Below are 23,959 nucleotides of genomic sequence, written 5' to 3' on the forward strand. Positions count from 1 at the left end.
ATCAAAAATCTGTATGCTTAATGTAATTTAGCAGCATACATAAAGGTTTATCCTCCTAGTGGAATAAAGACTGTGATTTGTTAAGAAACACATCTGACCTGTAGATGCAAAGTTCATTTCAAATTGAAAGTAATTGTAAACATTGTTATCCATTGTAACTTTATTTTAGTTTACAGTCAGAATTAACCAGACAAAAACAATAGCTTTGTCTGTAATACATTGTTTTACAGTGAACTAGTTTATTCTGCTCATTCAATTTGATAGTTATGGTAATAGCTCTTAGCCCCGGCTGACATTACCCATCATAAATATAAAAACCTTAGATACAAATACATTCACTTAGGCTGAAGGAATCACACAAAAAAAAGCTGCCAGTGGAATGAGAAAATGAACAGGCCCGTTATCTTCATGGTTGAGCAAAAATGTATTCACGTGTAAGAGTGGGTGGATGTGTGCTTTTCAGTGAGGGAGGCTTCTGCGCAGAACTTCCTTTTCCCCCACCCTCCACAGGGAGGTCAGGGGTCACGGTCGGACACGAAGCAGCACCCAGGGGTCTGATAGGGAGTCTTGCTCAAGGACACTTTAGCAGGGAGAATCTGCTTGCTGTCATGGGGACCATCCTTCAACAAGACAGATGCATAGATGACGTTGCAACAAATCTTGTTGTTCAGTGATTAAACAGCAGCACAGCAGCACAACAACAATAACAACAACTGACAAAACCATAAAGTATTTCCAAAATAGATACAGAAACCACTGAACTCATTTGGTTTTAGCAACCACAACAATCGTAACAACAAATAACAGAATGACCAGGACAAAAGAAATACCGCAAACCAACCATCACTACAGGGTATGCTGAATCAAAACTCAAGGAATGAAAATACGAACTGCTTCTGATTTCAGAATGTGAGGCGTTAGCGAACAAAATAACATGTTATTGTCATTAAGTCAGTCATGTGGGTCAGGTGAACCTGAGGATGCAGACATGCAGACCTTTGTACTTGAAGTGAGATTATCATAGACATACAGGAAAGATGTTTTAGCCAATTAACTCCATTACATACTTAACACTACTGCCGATTGTTTTCCTAGGCATATCGCATTTAAGTTTTCCTAATGTCTTTTTTCTACTTCACAGGCAACAACTACTAAAAGATAAATGTTTATTTGGATGTATTGAGCCAGTTTCAGGTCAATTTTCATATTGCAAGGAATAGAAAGTGTCCACCTCTAAGGTAGTAAAAACATATTAAAAAAATCTTTAACACATGCTCCTAAAAATTGTCGAAAGAAATATAAAGCGTATGATTTGTACTAAAATCTCTATTATAGTCCATTAAGTGCACTGTGCTACACAATAACGCCACATTAGAACGTTAATCCAAATCTTGTAATGTAAATGTAAAGTAATAAAACTTCTGAAAATGATATTCAAGTCATATCATGTCACTACCTACGCAGTCATCCCCTTGATGAATTCCTCCTTCCATAATTTGTGCACATCACGCACATTATACAATGATGCCTTAAAATGCCTTAAGAGCTCCACTTCAAGGATGTGTAACCTTCATGCCCAGTTAACTGATATAAATACGTGTCAATAGTAAGAGTACGGAAGACAAAATTGTGTCACAGTTGACTTTCTTTGACTTTTTTTGTTATTAATGTTAATCTCTAGCACACACTTCCTTGTTCTTTTCTGAGACCAAATTTATGTAAATGCCCAAGTTAACCTTCCACTTTTGCCACTGTTTGGAATGTACAGCATCGCTGTCTAATGCAGGGTTTCACAGAAAACAGCCCGGTAACGTCTTAGCACTGTGCTCCGATTGTTTTTGTTGGGTTGGTCTATTTGATCCCAGACCAGCTGTGGAGATAGGAGCTCCAGCCTGAGCCCCGAGACCCGGACCCCTCTTCCTCACCTGCACAAAGCAGAGCATAAAAAAAGTGGTTAGAAATTACACAGACATCATTGACAGAAATCCTTTAGCACTTCAATAACCTGTAGAAAAATTTTAAAAAAGTGAGTTTTGCTCTGGAATAGCACAAAGGGTATGTGTGGGTAAAATCATAATTAACAGATACTTTATAGGGAATTTTGGCCTGTGTTTACAGAACCTGTTCACCTAGTGGGCAGTTCCGGTCCTGGAGGGCCACTGTCCTGCATGTTTTAGGTTTCTCTCTGCTCTAACACACACCTGATTCGAATGATTTGCTTGTTATCAAGCAGCTGATGCTTGTCACAGTTTGATTTTTGTTAGACTCAGGTGTGTGAGAGCAGGGAGAAACCTAAAACATGCAGGACAGTGGCTCTCCACGACCGGAATTGCCCACCCCTGACCTAGTAGGTCACATACCTTGTGCAATGGCAGCCAGTTTGCTTTTCTCTTCTGGACTGAGCTGCAGCATTGTGTGAATGACGGGCAGAAGCGCCTGCCTCTCGCTGCCAGACTGCAGGAAGATGAACTGCAGCAGGACGTTCTTCAGATACTCCAGGTTGGCCACACTCTTCTCCCTCTCCTGGTTTCGTTCTAGACGACGCACTTCACTCTTAAGCAGCTAGCAGGGAGAACATATCAGCGATTTTAAATAAAACAATCCTATGCTTCTGCAAAGTTCCTGCATCCCACGCACTAAATCTCTGTCTAATGTGGATAAGATATGGTATTTGTTAAGCAACAGATATCTGGCAAGGAAAAATTAAAAACTGACATAATTTTCCTTTGTTTGACACAGAGATAGCAAAGACTAGCATACAATTCAAAACATAAATGGTCTTACTTCAAACCTTTCTTTGGACATATCAATTCCTGGTTGAATATGATACAACTGTAAACATGCCAAATGTATTTATTAATTTATTCACGTAACTGGAAAAATCAGAAACCCATATTGGTTTAAAAGTTAACTATTTTTCTTCTCTACTAAAATTAGCTAATACAAAGAAATGTGTCATACTATGTCACAATCTCTGGTGTTTTGACTAAGATGGATGATTGTCTTATTATTCACATGTACTATTTTTTTAACAATGCGTGTATTTAATTGTATTGTCAATAAAGAAACGTGCTGTTTTTAATCTATTGAAATTCATTTTTAGTTAAATTGTAACGTACTGACGCCTTCTAAATAAAGTTTAGGGAAAAAAAGGACGTGACACGTTACGTCACACGTAACAAATATGGCGGCGCCCTCTGAGCTCCCGCTGTCAAGTGTGTTTGGCGAGAAGCGTTGAAACTCGAGTTATAAAATAGGTTGCTGGGCGTTTACTAACAGAGTTCTCTGGTCAAATTAGTGTGGGCAGATTAAAGGCATTTATCGTTGTGAAAATGGGGTTAGAGCGGTTGCTCTGCAGGACCCTGGCGTCTTATTCCAAACTGTTTCGCCTCGCCAATATTCAGCAAACACCCTTTCAAAATGCGTCGATGTCCACACAGCTGTCACCGAGCACTTCCAACGTGGTTAACCGAGTTACATGTGCAGCGGCTCTGTGCAGCAGGATATTCTTCCGCCTCGGTGCCCGCCGCAGTCTGTGCACCTCCGCCCAGCCCTCCAGAGATGTCACCCTGTTCGACCACGACAGGACCCGCTTCTTCCGGCTCCTCTCGGTCTTCTGTGGCGGACAGTTTCTCTTCTGGACATATCTGGGCCACTTCGCTTACACTGGGCTCAGAGACACACGGGGCGCTACAAAGAAAGGGACAGCCGAGGCGTCCACCTCCACCACCACCACCACCGGGCTGGCCGGGCTGTGGAGTTTTGAGATGAACCTGGGGTCAAACACCTGGAGGTACGGCTTCACGCTGGGTTGCATGGCAATGGGAGCAGGGATTGTCGGGCTCGGGGTTCTGTTTTGCAGGCGCTCTGTCAGCCAGGTGGTTTTACACCAAGGTGGGAGGATGGTGACAATTTCCACACAGTCCCCTTTAGGACCAGACCGAGGCTGGAGAATGACTATCCCGCTGTCCCAGGTAGCCTGTCACGCTCACAGACAAGAGTCTCCCTCATTCATCCCCCTCAAGATCAAAGGACACAAGTTCTACTTTCTTCTGGACAAAGAGGGGACCATTAACAACGCCAGGCTGTTTGACATCACTGTTGGAGCGTACAGGCCACTTTAACTTGTGGTTTCACATGGCTGCCAAGAATATGCATGTTTGTCTCTCTTCAACTGAATAAATCTATGATGTCAAATATGGACTCATTCAGGTTCATTTGTGTATCAAACATGGCATACCCATGCAGTTGTCAGTGTCAGAACTAAATACTTTTGGAGAGGGGCTTTGAAATATATATTTATGGAATGCATTTATGAATATTTCATTTTTTTTAAAACTGAGTAAACAATGATTTAAAATTAAATGATTCAAATAACATTTTAAATGAATATTCATTTTAAATTAAACTGATTAAAGTCTCCTCGTTTTCTGAATGTGTGTACTTTCGTGCGTATACATACAGTGATCTGCTCCATGAGTACAGCATTGGTGGCCTCAGTTTCATGCAGGAGGCTATTCATGTGCTCCATACTGCGAGTGGCTGTGCTCAGCTTTTGACTCAGCTCTTCTTTGGTAGGCTCCACCGTCCACACAAATGGCTCTAGAGACCAAACCAAAGACGCAAACAAATTATAGATTAGTTATGAGCACAGAAGCTGATTTGCCCTGGTTTGGGCCTCAAGTCATCATGTCTTTTTATTTATTACATCGCATTGCAACAGTCCAAAATAAATGAAAACTTTAAGAAATGCAGTAGGTAATTTATAAGACATCCTATGGTTTTTAACAGTTTTCAAAGACTATCTTGGTGCAACAAAATAGATAAATGACGGAATAACAAACCCTCCAGTAATAGCGAAGTCATATCTCTATATATTATCTTTCCTCGACCTAAACAACAATGGCAACAGGGTGAGTGACCAACTATTATCTTTGATTGCCGTGTTTAGGTCAGACATTGAATATGAAACTAGTGAGACAGGAGAAGTACTGTACATGCTGCATTTATAACCTGAATAACTGAGACAAGGTGCACCACCTTGTTTGGGATCTGGAGACGTGAGAAGCTGCTCCAGAGACGGCAGGGGCGTGAGAGCAGTGGAAGGGCTCTCGGTCTCAGTGGTCTCCATGCCCTCGCCCTCCTCCCTGGCCATAGACTGGAGGTCGCTGAGGTTCATTAGTCCCAGCCCTGCCTGGTTCTGATCTGGGTTTCGGCGCTGGGGATCCAACGCCAGGGGTTTACGGCCGGACTGGACCGCCACTGAACCTGAAAGAGCGTAAAGGTTGGTAGAAAACTTTATTTGTTTATCATTAAGCAGATGAACACAAGCATATTAAAAAGCGGAGAATGAGGTTACAGTAATCAACAGAAAATTACATTTCAAAATAAAATTATATTTGGTAAATGATTGGTGGGTTGAATAAAACTGGATAACATCCCAGGTTATCTTAATTTTAAGTTTCAACTAGGAAAACCCGAAGTCCGTTGTTGTGGATACCCACCCTTAATTTACTGCCAACAAAATAAACTGTTTTTATTACATTAAACACAAAGTGTGTGCGTGATGTTTCCCAGTTTAAAAGGTGCCAAATGCATAAAGAAATATTTGTGGATGTCCATTGTGACTCTGCTGGAGCAGTATGATCAATCCCTCACCACACTGAACAGAATCCCTACTTCAACACTGAGTTGTGTCCTACTTCATTGTGACATGAGGGGGCACCAGACACACTCGTCAGTTTGGCATAAATAATGACGCCAACTGTGAAGAGAAGGGCGAGAGGGAAAGGTGAGGCACTTGAGAGAGTGGGTGGACAAGAGAGAAGATTACGATTAATGGACCTGAGACTGAACCAAAAGACCAGACACTAAACCAATCCCCTCACCTTCCCACCTGCAGTCTGCTACTCTACCTCCACTCAATGTGCAGCTGAGCGAGACGCTGAAGTCCTGCTACGTGCATATTTCAGTGTTTGTTTTTTCTGAATGTATTTGACCACATTGTGTAGTCGGATCAGGGTTCAGAAAAACTAACAATTAGTCTGAGGGTTTTACTGAGGGCTGGAGGCCAGCAGAAAACCCAGCTGGAACGGTAAACCTGAGAGCTCACTGTGCCGATCAGACAGAAACACTCTCTATCTTTCTCCTGACTCCTGACAAAACACCCCTCCTGAGCTTTAGCATGTCCACTCGGGCCGCAACTAAAGATTATTTTCATTATAGATTAATCTGCAGATTATTTTTCTATATTTGGTCAGAAAAATGTCCATCTTAGTTTCTCAAAGTCCAAGGTGATGTCCTTATCTTGTTTTTTTCAGTCCATATCCCCCAAAATATTCAGTCTAATATTAAATCAAACGGAGAAAAGAAGGGAAATATCCATATTTGATAAGCTGAAAACAGCATTTTTAGCCATTTTTAAACAACTAATCTGGTGAACATGTGCACAGATCTAAACAATCAAATCTGTTACAGGCTCAATACACAGGAGGACAAATTCAAGTTGAACCGAGCTGTAGTGGTGAAAGAGACCTAGAAGCTGTGGACACTTATTTATAGTAGCATTAACCACATATGTGTTTATACCAATTGATTGTTGAGATTAAAGAGCAAATGTGACAAAAGGTGTCACTGAACATAGATCAATTTTACTGTTTGTTACAGTTAAATCATAAAAAAAAGAATACCAGACAAGTAAATATTGTCCAGGGGCCGCAGTTTTATGACCCACTTGCCCAGTAAGGCCAGTAAAACACAATGATGTTGAACCCTTCTGTATTTTAAATGCCAAATGCAGTGGTTAAAGGCTCAAATATGACTTTATGTAAAGGGTAATATTGGCCCTATGTACCAAGCTGATCTTGGTGTGCATGTGTGAGCCGCTAATGATGAGTCTCTCCAGATGCCACAGTGCGCTGTTTGCCGCATTGAGAGGCGGGAACAGAGCTGAGGAGCCTCGCCAACACCTGGCCATGCTGGAGTGACAGATAAAACACACACACACACGCACACGCACACGCACACACTTACTTTCCTTTCCTAGTCCTTATTATGTGTGTATTTGCTGTTTGACTCCAGAGGGCAGCTGTGTGGGAGGTGATGAATGAGCTTCCAGTGCTGCTCGACTGAAAAACTCACCAGCATGCCCCTTCGTCTGTTCTCTCTCCAATCATTCCTTTCATAGTAAACAACGGAAAACTTCGACACTCTTAACACTTGATGGATCTCTTTATACGACACCATCCGTGCAACCGTTGAGCTTACTGCTGTGTATCTAGGCGGTAGTCACTTTTTGGAACACTCTGCTGCTTAGTAAAACCGTAGATACAACCCCATTTCCACTACCACTAAACCTATTTCCTGATTCATTTCAATGGATCAGGTTATTTTGTATTTGCCTCCATGCTTACTGTTCTGGCTCTGCAGGATGAAAAGTTGCTCCTCGACGCGGGTCAGCTGGCCCTGCAGGGTCTCCACAGTGGCCCGGTGGTCATCCTGCAGCTTCCTCAGCTGCTCCCTGTAGGTCTGGCGCTGGGCCTCAAACTGGGAGGACAGGTCAGCCTGAGCCTGGGACAGATCTGACTTCAGAGCAGCGTTCTCTGACTGCACCGACAGCAGCCTGGAGGTGGAGACAGAGTGACAGAAAATTAAAAGAAGACTTTAGAGACTTCTCATTTTTAAGAGAATTAGTCGGATTAGCATATGACAGAAAAACACTTTTAGGGAGACATACAATTTATCAACATGGTAGTATGACAAATTCTAGTCAAGACAGGGTAAAACTAACAACCAGGAAGAAAAAAAAAAAAACCCTTTGAGACAGCTCACCTCTCACGGAGCTCGGCCTCCTTGCTAACGGTTTCCTGGAGGATCTTGTTGTGTCTCTCCAGCAGAGTGTCGTGTTCAGTCTGGAGCTGCTGCAGCTCTGCTGTGGTGCTCTGGAGGCTCTGCTGGCTCTCTGCCAGTCTGGACCTCAGCTGTTCTACCTGAGAGGACAACTGCTCCCTGCCAGACACACCACGTATCATTATCATCATTATATTCATATCACTCTCACAGCATTGACTGACACACACACTGCTAATTAGTGTTTGTTTTAATATGCTTCATTGAGTGGCTGCTTTTGTACCTGCCATTTAATTTTATTAGCATTGAGATTCTTTCTCATGTGATATGTCCTGTACTTTGCCCACCCCCTGTAAATTATCTTAGTGAAAGAACATGCTGTGTTATCGGACCTGACCTCCAGCTGCGGCTGACAGTACATATGGTATATCATTTGTGGAGGGTTACAGTCTTCACTTGCACACTATGCTCACAATTATTTTTCCGATTGGCACATATCCATTTTTAGGGCTAAATTGAATCTACTAAACAACACTTTTTTCTGCATTGTATTCTTCCGGATGCCGGTTTGAAGCGGGTTGATCGTCCGCTGCTAAGTATCGCTGCTTTATTCGCCATTTTTTCTCTTCTGTGAAGTGTCTTAGTTCTCCGATAATGCATTGCGAGGCAGGTTATAACTCAGTCTTACATAAGCAAGTCTGATCTAAAGTTATGTTAAAGACAAAGACTAGGTCTATTTTATTTAACTGGCCCCGAATATTAGTAAAACCCTGAGGTGTTAACAGGGAAACGGAGGTATGTTTAAAAAAAAAAAGAAAAAAAAGAAACCTTGATATTTTGATTGCAAAACTCATGATAATATAAATCAATGGTCTTCATTTTTGTCGTCCATTTATTCCTGATAATGGACACCTCGTCCGGCATTATCCCTTACTGGTTTGCTTGCTTTCCATCTGGACTTTTTCGCATGGCTTTATAATATTTCTTAGCATGTAGCTATTAAGTCAACTTGCATTGAGGTACTGTTCTGGTGGTACATCTGTCTGCTGATAACTTTATCAGTGAGAGGCGGTTCACCATCACTCTTCTGATTGCCTCCTGGCATCTTCCTTTGTCATGCATATTTGTCACACAGGTGTTGTCCTTACCTCTCTAATTTGCCGGAGTCTCCTTCACTCTGGGCAGTGGTTTTACTCTTCTGCTGTTTGAGCACATTGTGGACTCGCACCTTGTAACCCTCAAACTCCCCCGCTGTTGCCATGAGCTCATCCTAGAATCAGCACAAAGATTAGATGAAGGACGGTGGGAAATGTGACCTTCACGTTGAAGCTTCTCAGCTGATTACAAATCTGCAGTTTGACAGACAGTGTATGTTGGGTATGAAATGTTAGAATTCTTTTTCAAACCTATGCTTTACAGTGAAGAAATTAAAATCACATCACACTGACAACAGTGTGAAAACAAGCAGCTGAATAATCAATTAGTCATTTGACAGAAAATCAATTGACAAAACAAATTTTGATAATGTTTAAGTCATTAAACATGGAATCGTGAGAAACATTTGCTGGTTACAGCTTCTTACTATTCCTTTTTATTATTAAATCAAATTATTATCAATTTCATACACAGCAACGTAACTTTTATTATTTTATTTTATACCCGTCTTACTTAATTTCAGCTTGTTTTTGTCTATTCTCTTGGTTCTTAAATGACTGTTTGTAATTGTATTTAAATGTTTTGTGGTGTGTTTTTTTGTAATTTGTGGGAGTGTTTGGATGTTTTATTTCAAACACCTTGAATTGCCTTGTGGCTGAAATGTGCTCTGTTATTGGACTTGCCCTGACTTGCCTCCTCAAACAGGAGAACTTGTGGGTGTTCTCTCTCTTTTCTGTCTGTAAATGAAAAGGCTTTGGATTTTTGACTGTTAAAAAGTTGTCACCTCGGGCCTTTTAAAAATGTCTGTGTACCTTAGCAGTGTCTCTTTCCTGCTGCAGGCTATTGATGCGTTGCTGCAAAGTGCTGCTGGTTCTCTGTTGCTGTTCTAACGCAGACCTCAGCTGCTCCTGAAGGCGATGGCGCTCAGCCGTCAGCTCGCATACCTCGATCTCAACACACGAACACACGTACTTTAATATGTGACTTGTGTACTGAAATGTTGATTTATAAAACTACATTTTTGGCTGAGAGAAATTTTGCTCGGAAGTGCTGGTGGCGTTACCTTCGAGCTTTCGAGCTGCTGTTGGTTAGCCTCCAGCTCTCCTTTTAGAGAGGCCTGCAGCACCATGAGAGAGCTTTCCTGCACGCATGCACACACACAAACAAATTTAAATGCATACACCCATGTAAGCAAACACAGCAACAAACTGAAATGATGAACTACTCCCAACATCTTCAAGGCTTCACGACAATCATGCTCACACATCGTTGCATAACATCATTTACATTCATTAGACAGCAATGTTACAAAAAAGTAACAGGAAATCGTGCGGGACACACACACAGACCTGCATCTTGGCATCGGCCAAGTCCTTCTTGGTCTTCACCAGCAGCTGTTTTATCTTGGAGGTCTTCTCGTCTCCCTGATCCAGCTGGGACTTCAAAGTCTCTGGAAACACACACAAACACGCGCACACAAACACACAGACGCACACACAAAAATACAAATGATTTAGGTGAAATATGAACGGTACAGAAGGCCCTGCAGTAACATGGTAGACATTAAATCAGTAGTTTTACCATCAGTGACCATAGACTAGAGTTCCTAAAACTGTGCACATCAGACCTGCTGTGGACCAACAACAGTGATAGCACAGTTGGTATGAGCCAATCCAAGCTGACACTGTAGAAGTATAAATCGATGCGAGTGAGTGTAAATGTGAGCGTCTCATACACACCGATTTCCTGTTTGAGTGTGTCCTCCTTCTGGGTCAGTGCGTTTATTTGGGCCTTTAACTCCTCAGCACACCTATCTTTATCTACCAGTTTGGTGTTGAGGTCTTTCACCAGGCGTTCGTAGTCGGCCATCTCCATGTCCATCAGTGAGCTCTGCTGCGCCTCCTAGAGACAGAGCCAACGTACTACATCATCACAGGAAACAAAGCTAAACCCTCATCTCCCCGTCAGACAGGTCATTCATGTCCAACTTGGAGAAGTGGGAAAAAGTCATTTGGAATTAAAGCTTGTGCTTACAGAGCCAAATCAAGTTTAAAACTAGCCCTACTTTAAGTGAAATTCCGGTGTAAAATCATTCGAGGGTCTTTTTAGACAAATTGGGTCATCAAATAATTTTTTTAATTTCTGAACTATAACGTGGATTTTCCGGAATAAATATCAATGGGCTCCTTCCATTTGGATTGCATTTGTAATCTACTTAAATGGAGCAGCTGGCACTGGGGCCAGTAGGTAAGTTTTTCTAAACACTCTTTTAATACACTGTTCACATACTACGTTTGTGGTGCATCGGTTAATTCAAAGGTGTCAAACACCAATTCAAATTGGGCCAAATTTAAAAACTGGGACAAAGTTGCGGGCCAAACTCAATATTTACTAAAAACAAACAGAAAAAAACACTGCAAATGTGCATGTTTTCCCTTCTCTCCAGATATTTAATGCTGAACCTTTTCAGTGCCAGTCCTTGTTCTTGTCGTGGTGTTTTATTCTTTTGTTACAGCCATGGGAGCTCTGCAGACGAGACAAACACCTTTATAAACAGATAATCTGCCTCCCACCGGTGCTGAAATCTCCTGTTTTCCATCTTTCTTTTGGCTGTTTTTGGGGAGGGGAGGATTAAGTTTGTCCGAAGAGAGATGTTTGTTAACAGAAAAGAAGACTTGTATGTGATTTATACTCGCGGGCCAGCTCTCAGAGAACCTTGATATGATCTTGTGGGCCAAATACAATTACACCGTTTGGCCCACGGGCCTGAGTTTGACACCCCCGGGTTAATGTGTCAGGACTCTTATCATGCTACTGAAGAGGTTTGGTAATATTTGAAGCAGTGTTAGTGGTTAAAAAAGATGTTTTAATGCGCCCAACTTGCCGCCCCGACCTTATTAGTGTTAGCCGTGACAGGATGTTAGCGACTCTCCAGAAAATCTACGTTCATACACAAAAAAATGGTCTCGATGGCTTACTTGACCGAATTTGTCTAAAAAGACCCTGGGATGATTTTACACTGGAATTTCACTTTAACAAAGATATTCTTGAACAAAAGTATACAACAAGGGTATATTTTTATGGATATTTGATCCTCAGCGTTTTTTATTCAAAGATCTGTTTATTTTTGTCGCACATATCATTTAATTCTGATGAAGTTTACGGTTAAAAATGACTATTATCATGAATTTGCTGCTATTATTATTTTAAATATTAATGCTCGGGGCGGCCAGTGGGTGAGTGGTTGGAGCAGTTGCCCCATGTAAAGAGGCTCAGGGTCCTCGAGGCAACGGTCGCGGGTTCAACGCTGCATGTCTCCCCCCCTCTCTCTCACCCCATTTCCTGCCCGTCCTATATATTAAAGGCTTGGAAAACTGCCAAAAAAATAATCTTTCATGCTCAACTTCCTCAGTATAGATATATCTTTATCACTACTCTTGAATAACAAACTTTATGAGATCTTTGTCAAAACAAAATAAATGGCGCCAAATGTATATAATCCATTTTTTTTCTATACTCTCAGAAATCACCATCAGTATTGACCTGACAATAATGTGTTCGTTGGGCTGTACTAACAATGTTGACACATGACATGAAGTCAGACCTCCTGGCAGTTTCTACGTACACTGTTGTACTATGTTGGTCTCCACTAATGGAAAAGAAATGGCAGCTCCTTTGCTGTGGGCTACAATTGCTCTCTCTCTCTCTGAGAGGTGCTGTGATAGCTGTAGGCCGGCCATCACCAGTCCAGTCGCTTGATCAGACAGGCCCTTAGAGACGTGTGTGTGTGTGTGTGTGTGTGTGTGTGTGTGTGTGTGTGTGTGTGTGTGTGTGTGTGTGTGTGTGTGTGTGTGTGTGTGTGTGTGTGTGTGTGTGTGTGTGTGTGTGTGTGTGTGTGTGTGTGTGTGTGTGTGTGTGTGTGTGTGTGTGTGTGTGTGTGTGTGTGTGTGTGTGTGTGTGTGTGTGTGTGTGTGTGTGTGTGTGTGTGTGTGTGTGTGTGTGTGTGTGTGTGTGTGTGTGTGTGTGTGTGTGTGTGTGTTTACCTTGCGTAGCTGCTCCAGCTCCTGTGCAGTCTGCTGAGACTGTTGCTGCTGCTTGCGGAGCTGGGCTGTCAGTTCTTCTACCTCCTTCATGGCAGATGATAAGTCCTGGATAAGCAAAGCAAACACACATACATAAAAGACAAAGAGTTTTAAGTATGTACATATATACTGTATATTTCATAATATTATATCAACCTTCAAAAACTCACAGTAGTATACTGTAAGTCTTCAAGCAATTCTTACCTGTCGTACAGCGATTCCCTCCAAAGTCCCACCCTCTTCCCCATGCCCGACCTCTGACACTCCCCTGACACGCGCGCTGAGAGAAATGCTGCGTTTGTGTGCCATGGTAGGTCCGAAGTTTCGAACCTCCAACGAGGCAAAGTGCACTGGAATGCCTGTCAAAGTGGAACATCCTACTAGGGAATTCAATGGAGATTGACCTACCCCGAATTCGTCAGAAGAAAGTTTCACTGACAATCATTCCAATGCACTTTGCCTATTTGGAGATACGAAACTTCGGACTTCGCATGGTACTGGAAGGCAGCATGAGTAACCCAAGTGAAACGGAGCAACGGATGACAGGCAGAATACTCTGCAAATAATTTTATTTGGACCGAATTAAATGATTGGTCAGACATTTATCAGAAATATGAGCATTGAATATTGATGAGTTTCAACGCCAGGTGGAGTTCTTCTACATTTCAGTTTGCCATACGCTTATTAGGAGCATTTTAAGATTACAAAAGAAAAGTGTAAAAATGCCAGAAAGGTAAGAATTCCTTTAACTGTTGTTAAGTCAAATGTGAAGATACTTAAAAGAATTTGTAAAACACTTTGAACCAGGTTTATCAAAATCCATCCATTTCTCTTTATTTCTACCTTGATCTTCTGTTCTTTCATAGCTCTCTCAGCCAGCAGGTCTCTGTCCAGACTGGCTGACTGTCTTTGCAGCTCCTGATTTTGGGCTTCCAGCTGCCTCGCTGTGGTCCTTGTGGTCTCCATACTGGTCAGCAGGTCATCCTTCTCACTTCTCAGTGTCTCTGTCTGTAAAAGCTAAAACAGTTCATCTTGCTACCCCCGTCAGGTGATACACAAATATCTCTACAATGGCAACTTCTTAGGAACGCATTTACCGATAGAGAACTTTAGATTTAATAATAATTTGTTAAACGAGGGGAGACGTATACAAAGGCACCGTTTTGACTCACATATCCTTAAGTAATCAACTGTAAAATGATCTGATTTTCCTCTGGTTTAGGTGAGGGGTCTGATGGGCATGTTCGACCCAAAAAAATTGAACCCTGCACTTCTGAGGCAAGCTGTTGGATGATCTGCTACAATGCTATTTGTATTTAGCTGTGATTTATTTCACAAAATCTGTGATTTTCCTGTGTTAAAATGGAACTATGCCATTTTTAAATATTCATACATGTTATTCCTATGGTCTTAGACGGTCCCAAAATATGAGTAAACATGACAAACTCTCTCCAAAATCCAAACATTAGAGTGATAAAAGTTAAATGTGTCATGTCATCAAGTATAAAGTGTGCAGCTGCTCCATTTGGTATAAATGACAAAATCTGTCTTCCATTCTTCTCAAGTTTGAGACTTACTTCTCTGGTTTCTGGCTTTGGGAGAGAGCAGCTCACATTCACAAATATTCATTGAACTTCCCTTGACCGTATGAATGAATAATAATAAAATAATGATATTTTAAAATTCCACTGAAAAGAGGATCTACTACGGCAAAACCACTGTTTAACTTCGGATTCAAGGCGTTCACCTGAAAAATGTACACTAGACAAATGCGCCAAACCTGCATGAACACATGTGACATATTTGAAAGTCATTCATGCAAATCTGACAGCGGCAGGCTCGGAGGGCTTTCTCTGCAAGGAACACTGAACCAGAAGTAGAAGCAGCAGCAGCAGCTAACTCCCATCATCTGTCAGCAAAACACTGAAACTATGATCGGTAAATAGAGATGTCCTGACTTCTTAGATCCCTGGCTAGCTTTCAGTCTGCTTGCGTCCCCTGAGAGCCATGAGTGCACACACGAATAAACTTGTGTCTTAGAAAATGGTGTCGCACTAGCACACAGCAGATGGAGGCTATACCCCGCTCCATTTACCTGCTTGTTGTTCTCTCATTGGAAAGAGACAGTTATGAGCTTGGGGAGAGGAGTATATATATTTATATATATACATAAATAAAATTTCTCCCAAGCTCTCCCAGTCACATGTGATAGGCTATTTGTGTGCCGGGCTGTCAAGCATAGATGGGTAAAGTGTCGCTGGCTAAATGACTCACTGTAAATTAGATGGAAACTGAGTTATGTGAGAAGTATTGGAGAGATGTATTGCTGGACAAAGTGGCACTGCTTAGATTTACTGGAGGGCGAGATGGGTTTGTGTGTTTGTTAGTGGTAATGTGTGGCTGTGTGTGATTGAGTGTGTAAATGTGTTACCTGTGTGACAGCACTGCTGAGTCGTTTGGTCAGCTCAGCGATCTGTCTCTCTGCCTCCTCCACCTTCTCCCTCTCTTTATCCAGTTGCTCTGTCTGCTTGTCGTAGTCTATCTGCAGGTTCTACACAATCACGCACATACACATTAATTATGCTCAGTGAAGGTAAACACTATGGATCTCAGATATCAGCTGCATTTAAATTGGCGTATGGGGCAATACTCTCATTAGACACAACAGACTGGTTTCATCTCTAATGGAGACACAGTCGTAAAGCACAGTGCAGTCTAGGAGCTGCTTATGGAGACCTCTGGGACTGACATCAGGCAAAAAGGTCCGTTTTAAAAAGAGCATGCTTCCACTTTCCAATATGCAACATATTAGGAATGCATAGAATGAATTAAATGTTTAATGATCATAACATCAGTTTCATTTTGGGCCCAGTTTATGTAAATCATACATAAGTCACAGAGTGTGTGGGCTTTACCTACTCCATATGTAAAGTGTCCTGAGATAACTTTTGTTATGAAGTGGCACTGTAAATAAAATTGAATTGTTTGGCTTCTCTATAACATCATTTGTATCATATTTGATAAATAACTTTCTGCAACCTCTTTGTCATCCACATAATCAATACTTTCCTGAAAAACCTGTTGTATACAATCTAAGACGTATGCAGTGGAGGCAGCAGAGGTCCTTTGAATACAAATGCATGGAGATTTGTGCTGTTTTGAAAAACATACATACAAAACATTTATATTGGTACTAATGTTTTGATATGAATATTTTCTGGATTTAATAAATCATGAATATTAATGAAATATATAATGAAATTAAAATGTGATATGGCTGGTATTTAGGGTAATTTATTGGTAAATCCATCAATTGTATTTTTATAGGCTTTTTTTTTAATTTAATTTTGTAAAAGGCCAATAAATACCCATAAAAATGTATATATTTTGGCAATTTGATATGGAGGCAAAGAAGAACAAGACTCTAAATATTGCCTTGTCTTGTCTATATTCAACACTACAAGAAACTGTTAACATTTCATGTTACGTTACATTTGTTCATGCTGGATTATGGAATCTAGCGCTAAGATCATAGATTTTTTTCAGTTAATCATTTATTACATCAAGCAACAGAAATAAGAAATAATAGTTAATATGCAAAAGGGGTTGCACAATGAATAAAACTTATCGTCATCGCAATAGCAACTCGTGCAATAAACACATCTAAAAAAACTCTTATTTTGAGCTAGTTGAAAGAGAGTCTCATTAGAAAACTGCCCTTTTAAAAAAAGTAACGACCATTCTTTTTTTGTTTTACGTTTGTGTTCAGCTCAATGTTCAATTGGTTTGAAAAGATAAAATAATGTTGGAAATAATTTCATTTAGCTTGCTGAATTAAAGTTTCCATTTAATTCAACATGCAATTTGCTGAAAGCAGCAGAAAGACAGAACTGAGTCCACTCTACTGTCCCTTTTATTTATTGCAAGTAATATTGTTACTGCGACATTCAACAACATTATCACATATTTTCCTCCGCAGCTGCACTGTTGATGGCAAAGTACTGATACTTTTGCAAGTTAGTATCTAATCCGATACTAGTTTTTAGTATCGATTATTCTCCAAGTGGATAACTAAAATAATGCATGGTAAGAATGTTCTATTAATCCTGTATACTTACTATTTTGCAGGGCAAGCAGCAGCTTATTTGCGGCTATTTGCATCAATTCTTCTTCGTCTTTTTTGGAAGTAATTTTTAGTTTTAGAATGTAAGCAGGATATTCAGTTAGTTCTTCTGTGCCACATCATTGCCTACCTTGTAGCCTTCAGCACCATGGATGATATCTTTCATAGAGCTGTTCACTTTCTCCCTCTCTGCTCTCAGTGATTCTACTTCTTTCTTGAGGGATGCAACCTGGAGAAAAAAACAAACAAATGAATGAATGTGGATTCAGGCATGAACAATCAGTGATCTGTGTACAGGGAGAAAAATGTATAATCTATCTACGATGTATATCAATATTTATATAGTGTCTTGACCTTGAAACATGGACTTTTCTATGCTATAAACTTGATAGAAAGTACAGCCTGAGAGCTTTTTGATATTTATTTAAATGGGACAGAACATTTTGATGAACATTTACAACATAAATATGTATGGGATTATGGCCAGACGGCTAATTTGCGTCCCTTGTCCCATATCAGAATTTCTATTGAATGTTTAGTGTATTTTTAACAATCAGCAGGAAACACTGTCACATGTAAACTCCTGTATATTCACTTTGTTCAAATACTACAATCATGTTGTATAATAAAGGATAGCAAAGTAACAATTACAGATCAGAGGTGTCATGCTTCACCCTACCTCTTTCTTACTGATTTCCAGCTCCTTCTTTGCTTTGATAGCAACTGCCTTGATCTTGTTCATTTTTTCATCCTTTTCTTTTTGTTCTTTCTCCAGGAGAGCTGAGGGGAGCAGTCAGTACAATGTCTGAGTAACATTTGGATTTTATGATCGATAATTTATTACCTACTCCTAAGAGCAGGGAAACTAAATTGTTTTTTGAATATATTAAGTAATGTAACAACCAGGTGTCACCTTAGTACCTATTTTTTTTGCGATCTCACTTGCTGCATTATCCTCAGAGGAAGCAGACTGGGCAGCAGACTCCTGAGAAAGAAAAGAGCAGACAACATAAGAAACTCCAATCACATCATTAAATCATTTTTGTTTTTTAAAGGAAGCATTGTTTTTTTTGTTTTTTTTAAAGATTCCAACAGCTAATATTTTTTCTAATGCATTTTCCACATTTCCATGAGGCAAACATTCCCTGAAAATGTACGTGCATTCTTTTCTCCTGAATTGGATTCCAGGTAGAGTGAATAAGCCCAACCCTCCTCAAGTGACAGAAAAGATCAGATCAGTTCATCTGCAGATTATTTAGTCAAGACATTGAGCCAGCAGTTTATATGAGATGTGAAGAAAATAATGCAAAATGCCTGCCAGAATGTGCCCATCAAAATATAAATTAAAACAAGCAATGCTTCACCTTTATCAAGCAGTAACCTCTTTTTCAGTGTCATGTCTGCATTTTGGGTTTCTACTAGAACATGTTTACATGTGTAAATGTATAAAAAAACACAATATTGTTTTTAATGTCTGTCTGAATAACCTGTATTCACCCTCTGTCTGAAACACTCTGTTTTAGCGCCTGTCTCTTTAAGGGTTAGGAAAAGCCCAGTCTGCTCTGATTGGTCAGTGTTTCCAGGTCTTCTGCATCTTCGCTCTCTGCATCTTTGCACCATCACTGCAAACAGACTGTAGCGGCACTTTCTACCTATATATAGTACAGTTGTGACATCACAACCTTACGGAAGTCCTTACGTCTCGTTTAAAAGGCACAGTATTTATATGTTTAAAGGCATACTATATTTATAATATGAGAACTTTATAGCCACTATGTGCTAAATAGGCGAAATTTCTGATTTTGGTGACTTCCACAGCATCTTATGGATTCATGCAGCTTCATGATCATGTCTTATTAGGCAGTTAAAGCAAAATATGAATTATTTAGAATATTTATAAGAATATGATCAGTGATTATATCCATAACAGTCAAATCCCCATTTCTTGTGGACCTACAAGTGTGGACAACTATTCTAAGAGGAACCCTACACATCAGGAGCTCCGCTCACCTGCAGAGCTGCAATCTCGCTCTTCAGCTGAGATATGAGTGAATCCTTCTCTGTCAGCTGGTCTTTGAGCTCTCTCCTCTCTTTCTCCATATCCTCCATCTCCCTCTCCATTTCCCTTTCCTCCTTCTCCTCCCTATCTTGAGTCATCAGAGAAATGTGGGCCTGCAGTCTCTGGTTCTCCTCATTAATCTTCTCATTGACTGACTTCATATCCTCCAGGTCTTTCTGCAGCCCTTCAGTATCCTTCACCACCTCCTCCAGGTTGTTCCTCAACATGCTCCTCTCTTGTTCCAGGTCTGCGATACGAGCCTCAAGCTCCTTTTCCACCTCCTCTAATCCTACTACCCCTTGAGCATCCTCAAGACTGTTCCTCAACAGGCCCCTTTCCTTTTCCAGCTCACTGACTCGTGCTTGAAGCTCAGCTACTTCTGTGAAGTTTTGGACTACTTCAGACTGATTGTCCTTCAGAGTTGTGATGGTGGCGTGGGTTTGCTCTGCCTCTTCTGTCAGTAAATTCAACTTTGCCTCTAGGTGATTCTTTTCAGTCGTCTCCTGCTCTAGCTGGGCCTCCAGGGCTGCCAGCTTGGAGCCCCAAAGCTCCCTTGTTTCCTGGGCTTTGGTAAGCCCAAAAGACGCCTCTTCCCATTTCTGGTGGAGGTCAGCCTTTTCTGTGGAGAGGTCTTTGATCGTCAGCTCTAAAGCAGAAACTGTCGCCTGCCTTCTTTCCACCTCCTCTTTCAAGCTCTCCTCCATCTTCTCCCTCTCCTCTTTAAAATGCTCTACTTCATCGTCTCTCTCTTTTTTCAGGCTTTTTAACTCCTTCTCTTTCTCCTCTCTACACAAAAGTGCCTCTCTCTCTTTCTCCTCAAGCAGCGTCTCAATTTCTCTTGCACTCTCATTCTTCAGCTTTTGCATTTCCTCTTCTGTGTGCTGAAGCTGGGACTGTATTTTGTCTCGCTCTTCAGTCAATGTGTTGACCATATCTTTCAGGTCTTCAGCCATGTTTTCTTTCATCTGCAGTTGGGAGAGGATCTCCTCATTCTGCGTGGTCAGTTCCTCTACAGACTGCTTCAGCTCACAGGCTAAAGCTGTTTGTTCCTCTACAGACGACTGGAGTTTCCGGTCCTCACCTGCAGAATTTTCGAGCTTCAGGTTCAGGTCTTGTAGGCTCTTCATCATAGTGTTTTTCTTCTCTGTAACCTCTTCCACCCTCACCAACAATTCATCCCTCTCCTGGCTGAGTTGCTCCATCTTGTCTTGGACTTCCTGTAAAGTGCTGGCCCCCTGCTCCTTCATGGCTTTGTACTGAAGAACAAAATCTTTCGTCTTCTCACCCAGTTCTGTCTCCACACATTGCAGTGTGTCTCTCATGTGTTGACACTCGCCCAAGGCAGAGTCTCTCTCACTGGACAATGCCTCACACTGGGCCCTCAGCTCCTCTGGATTCGAGGGGTTTTGGTCCCCAGGACTGATTTCTGATTCTTTTGCTTCGTTTCCATCTTTGTGTGCTTCACTCTGTTTCTGAAACTCTCCTTGGACTTCTTGTTGGTCAGGGTCCAGGGTTTTGGCCCGATCATTGGGAGCACTCTCTCGATTCGTCTGCAGTTCGTTGATTTTAAACTCCAGCTCTTCTCTCTCCATCTGAAACTCGTCCTTAGCCCTCTCCAGCTCTGCCTCGAGCTCAGCCTTCACATTGATGAGAAGGGTGAGCTCATCCTGTAACATGGTGCTCTGGGCTTGACGCTCTTCCAAGGCTGCTCTCAGTCTTCCCATCTCTGTCTCCTCTCCATCACCATGGCTGGAGTCACCCTGACTGCAGGCAGACAGCTCCAGCATTTTGGCGATCCCTGAACCGCGGGCAGGTTCCTCGTCTTCCTCCTGCACATCCTGCAGGTAGCTGTCTGAGAAAATAAAGGTCATGTAAGTTGGAAAAGTAATTTCCATTTTCATCAGATGCACACACGGATGATATGGATTATAATACAACTAATTAATTAATTTGTGCTGTAGCCTGGAGCATAACCACATATAATTAAAAAAACATAGTACTTTGTGGTGACAGCGTGATACAAGTTAGATGTCATGTACCAAGGCTCATAAACGAAAATACATATTACAATTGATAGTCACATTTCATTGAAAAAATATTAAATTGATGAATTCCTCATAAAAATAACTCTTAGATGCAGCCCAAATTCTGTGGTTGAACAGGTATGTTTACAAGAAAAACAAAGGTTGTGCATTAACTAAAGATACTTGGATACTGTTTTAATAACACGTGTTTAAAACTATAGGTTCTTTGTTAATGATGCATTTGATGGTATAACTATTTTTTTCTGTGCGAACATTGTGTTGTTATCAAAATAGCTGTCGTGTATCCTTTTTGTTATACTAGTATTGTATGGCAGTTTTAAAACGTGGTATCATGACAACCTCAGCATCCACAGTATTGTTGCTTGTAAACAGAGAGTAGTCGTCACTGTGAGAAACTATCTCCTGTTCTAACGTCTATCTTTAAATGAAGTGCTGCTGTACCTTTGAGCGCGAGCTGCTCGGTCAGCTCCTCGTGGAGCAACAGGAGACGCTCCCTCTCAATTTCACAGTCCTCCTCCAGAGCCCTCATCTCCTCCTCGTGTTGCAGACTCTTCTGAGCCAGCTCCTCCTTCAGGTTCTCCACGTCCTGCTGGACCTCTGTCAACTCCCTTTGGTGGGTCTCTTGTAGCTCAGTGATCTCCTGGGATTTTCGCTCTTGGATTGCTTCCAGTTCGGCTTTAAGGGTTTCCAGCTGAGCTTCTAAGCAAAGGTGGACCTCTTCACCGCTCTCTTTTGCACTGGCATGTTCAGCCACGCGCTCCCTCTCTCTTTCACTCTCCCTCTCACTTTCTTCTCGCTCTTTTAGTAATTTCTGGAAAAAGGCCACTTCTTCTTGGTGTTTGTTGTTGGATTCCTCAATGGTGCTCTCTAGTGTCTTGATCTTCTTTTGATGATCTTCTACTACACGGTCAAGCTCTGCTTGTAGCACCGCTACATCACCCTGCACAAAATAACAGTTATAGGTGTTTTATATCAATCTGGTTTCTTCATGAGCATACATGCATCAATAAATGGACAATTTACAGAAATATACAGAGTGTTCAGAGAAACCCTGAACCCTGTAGACAGTAAAGCTGGCAAATTTTTCACCTTGGCCTGCTGCTTAGTCTTCTCCATATCTTTACGAGATAGTGAAAGACATTGCTGAGTTTCGGCCTTCTCCAGTAGTAAGGCATCCATCCTCTCAGTCAGCTCCTATTACACACACACACCAACATAATTTGCATTATGTAGCAAGAAAATGAAGCAAAGCTTGTTTACAGAGGAATGTTCACATCAGACATGAACTGCAGCCTTACAAACAAACCTGTATCAGAGTGGAGTCATCTGAACTGTTGTTATTGTTTTTCGATTGCTTTTTGAGGGATTCGACTTCTTTCTCCAATTCTGAAAAGGGAAATAATGACATATATTTGTACAATATTGGTCCACGGAACCAAAGACTTAAGCCTTATTAGTAATAAGCTACCTGCACATCTGCCCTTCATCTTCTGCATGGCAGCTATCTGCTTCTTTGCAAACTTAATGAGGTCATCTTTGGGCAGTGTGTCCAGCTGAGAATAATGTATAAATGTCAAATGTAGACACATAATACAAATGTTAATTTTCCTCTTTGAGTCATACTGTGATTGTAGACATACCTTTGACTTGGCTGCACCTGCTGGTGATGCAGCCACAGAGTCGGTTCCTGTTCCACCAGGGTCCTGTTTCAGTGAAAGGAAAAAGATGAAATGACAAGCACAGCTAGGTGCACATTGCAACAAGGAAACTTACAAATTCTGCACATATGCTATGTTTATATTTTTTTCTCTTTTTGTTACTACTTGACTTCAGAGCGATTAATACCCGCTCTCACAGTATTTCCTTTGACAAACAGGAGATTTAATCTTGGTCTGTTCGTTGGCAAAAATAAATTGTGGATAGGGGATGTTTTAAAAGTGTTTATGTTTTATTGGGAGCCCCTTCTCAATTCGGCATATATAGAGAGCAAGTATAAGTCAAAGTAGTATCTCCCTGTGTCGACATTTGCATGCACGGTGACATGCGGAGAAGACGTGTCACCAATTCGAAGACTTTTATTGTGAAATATGAGACGTAATTATGGCGTTAATAATTCAGAGTATTGTCATGTTTTACAAAGTAAGGTAAATGTTAATTGTCGTTCTTTCGCTGAGTACATTTTATAAACGCAGTTCATGATTACAGCCCTGTTTAAAAGTCTCATGTGCCGCTATTACAAACCACACAGCATTATATTAGTTGTGCCAAACCGGCTAAAGCTAACTCCACGACACTGAACATTTACCTCCATCTCAGTCCAAGTTTAGCTACTTATCAGTCGTGTGACAGGCACAGAGAGGTAACCTGGGGGAGACGACCGCACACAGTCAAGGCGATACTTGAAATAAGGTCCTATTTAATGCGAAAACATCCCCTCTGTTTTGGTTCTGTGTTAACAGGCTAAAGCAGCGACTCGCTTCCGCAAACGTCAAGCACGTGACGTCAGCACAATTTACGTCACACATCCAACAGGATCCGGCTTCATGGGAAATCAACATTACAGTGGAAAAAGGCATGCGTACTGTATTAATAATACAAACAAGATATGAAGATATCACATAGCATTTACCCCGCCAAAGAAGTGTGA

The 23,959-nt window shown here is 41.2% G+C and overlaps 2 protein-coding genes across 2 annotated transcripts; one reads left to right on the forward strand and one right to left on the reverse strand.

The window, feature by feature from the left end:
• Nucleotides 1–233: 233 nt before the first annotated feature.
• On the reverse strand, nt 234–23,738 carry gcc2 (GRIP and coiled-coil domain containing 2). The gene is made up of 24 exons (XM_083922029.1): nt 23,618–23,738; nt 22,953–23,015; nt 22,781–22,865; nt 22,619–22,698; nt 22,402–22,506; nt 21,754–22,252; nt 19,219–21,119; nt 18,130–18,193; nt 17,888–17,988; nt 17,339–17,437; nt 15,517–15,636; nt 13,929–14,093; nt 13,047–13,151; nt 10,743–10,905; nt 10,353–10,453; nt 10,067–10,144; nt 9,816–9,953; nt 8,997–9,118; nt 7,831–8,007; nt 7,413–7,621; nt 5,041–5,268; nt 4,463–4,602; nt 2,361–2,562; nt 234–1,925 (listed from the first exon to the last, which is right to left on the reverse strand). The coding sequence occupies exons 1-24, from the start codon at nt 23,621–23,623 to the stop codon at nt 1,852–1,854; spliced, it is 5,025 nt and encodes a 1,674-aa protein (XP_083778155.1). The 5' UTR covers nt 23,624–23,738; the 3' UTR covers nt 234–1,851.
• On the forward strand, nt 3,240–4,275 carry tmem223 (transmembrane protein 223). Its single transcript, XM_083922327.1, has one exon. It carries the CDS (start codon nt 3,333–3,335, stop codon nt 4,122–4,124), a length of 792 nt encoding a protein of 263 aa, XP_083778453.1. The 5' UTR covers nt 3,240–3,332; the 3' UTR covers nt 4,125–4,275.
• Nucleotides 23,739–23,959: the final 221 nt, after the last annotated feature.

The sequence above is a fragment of the Echiichthys vipera genome, assembly GCF_963691815.1.
Source record: "Echiichthys vipera genome assembly, chromosome: 10".
NCBI classification, from domain to species: domain Eukaryota; kingdom Metazoa; phylum Chordata; class Actinopteri; order Perciformes; family Trachinidae; genus Echiichthys; species Echiichthys vipera.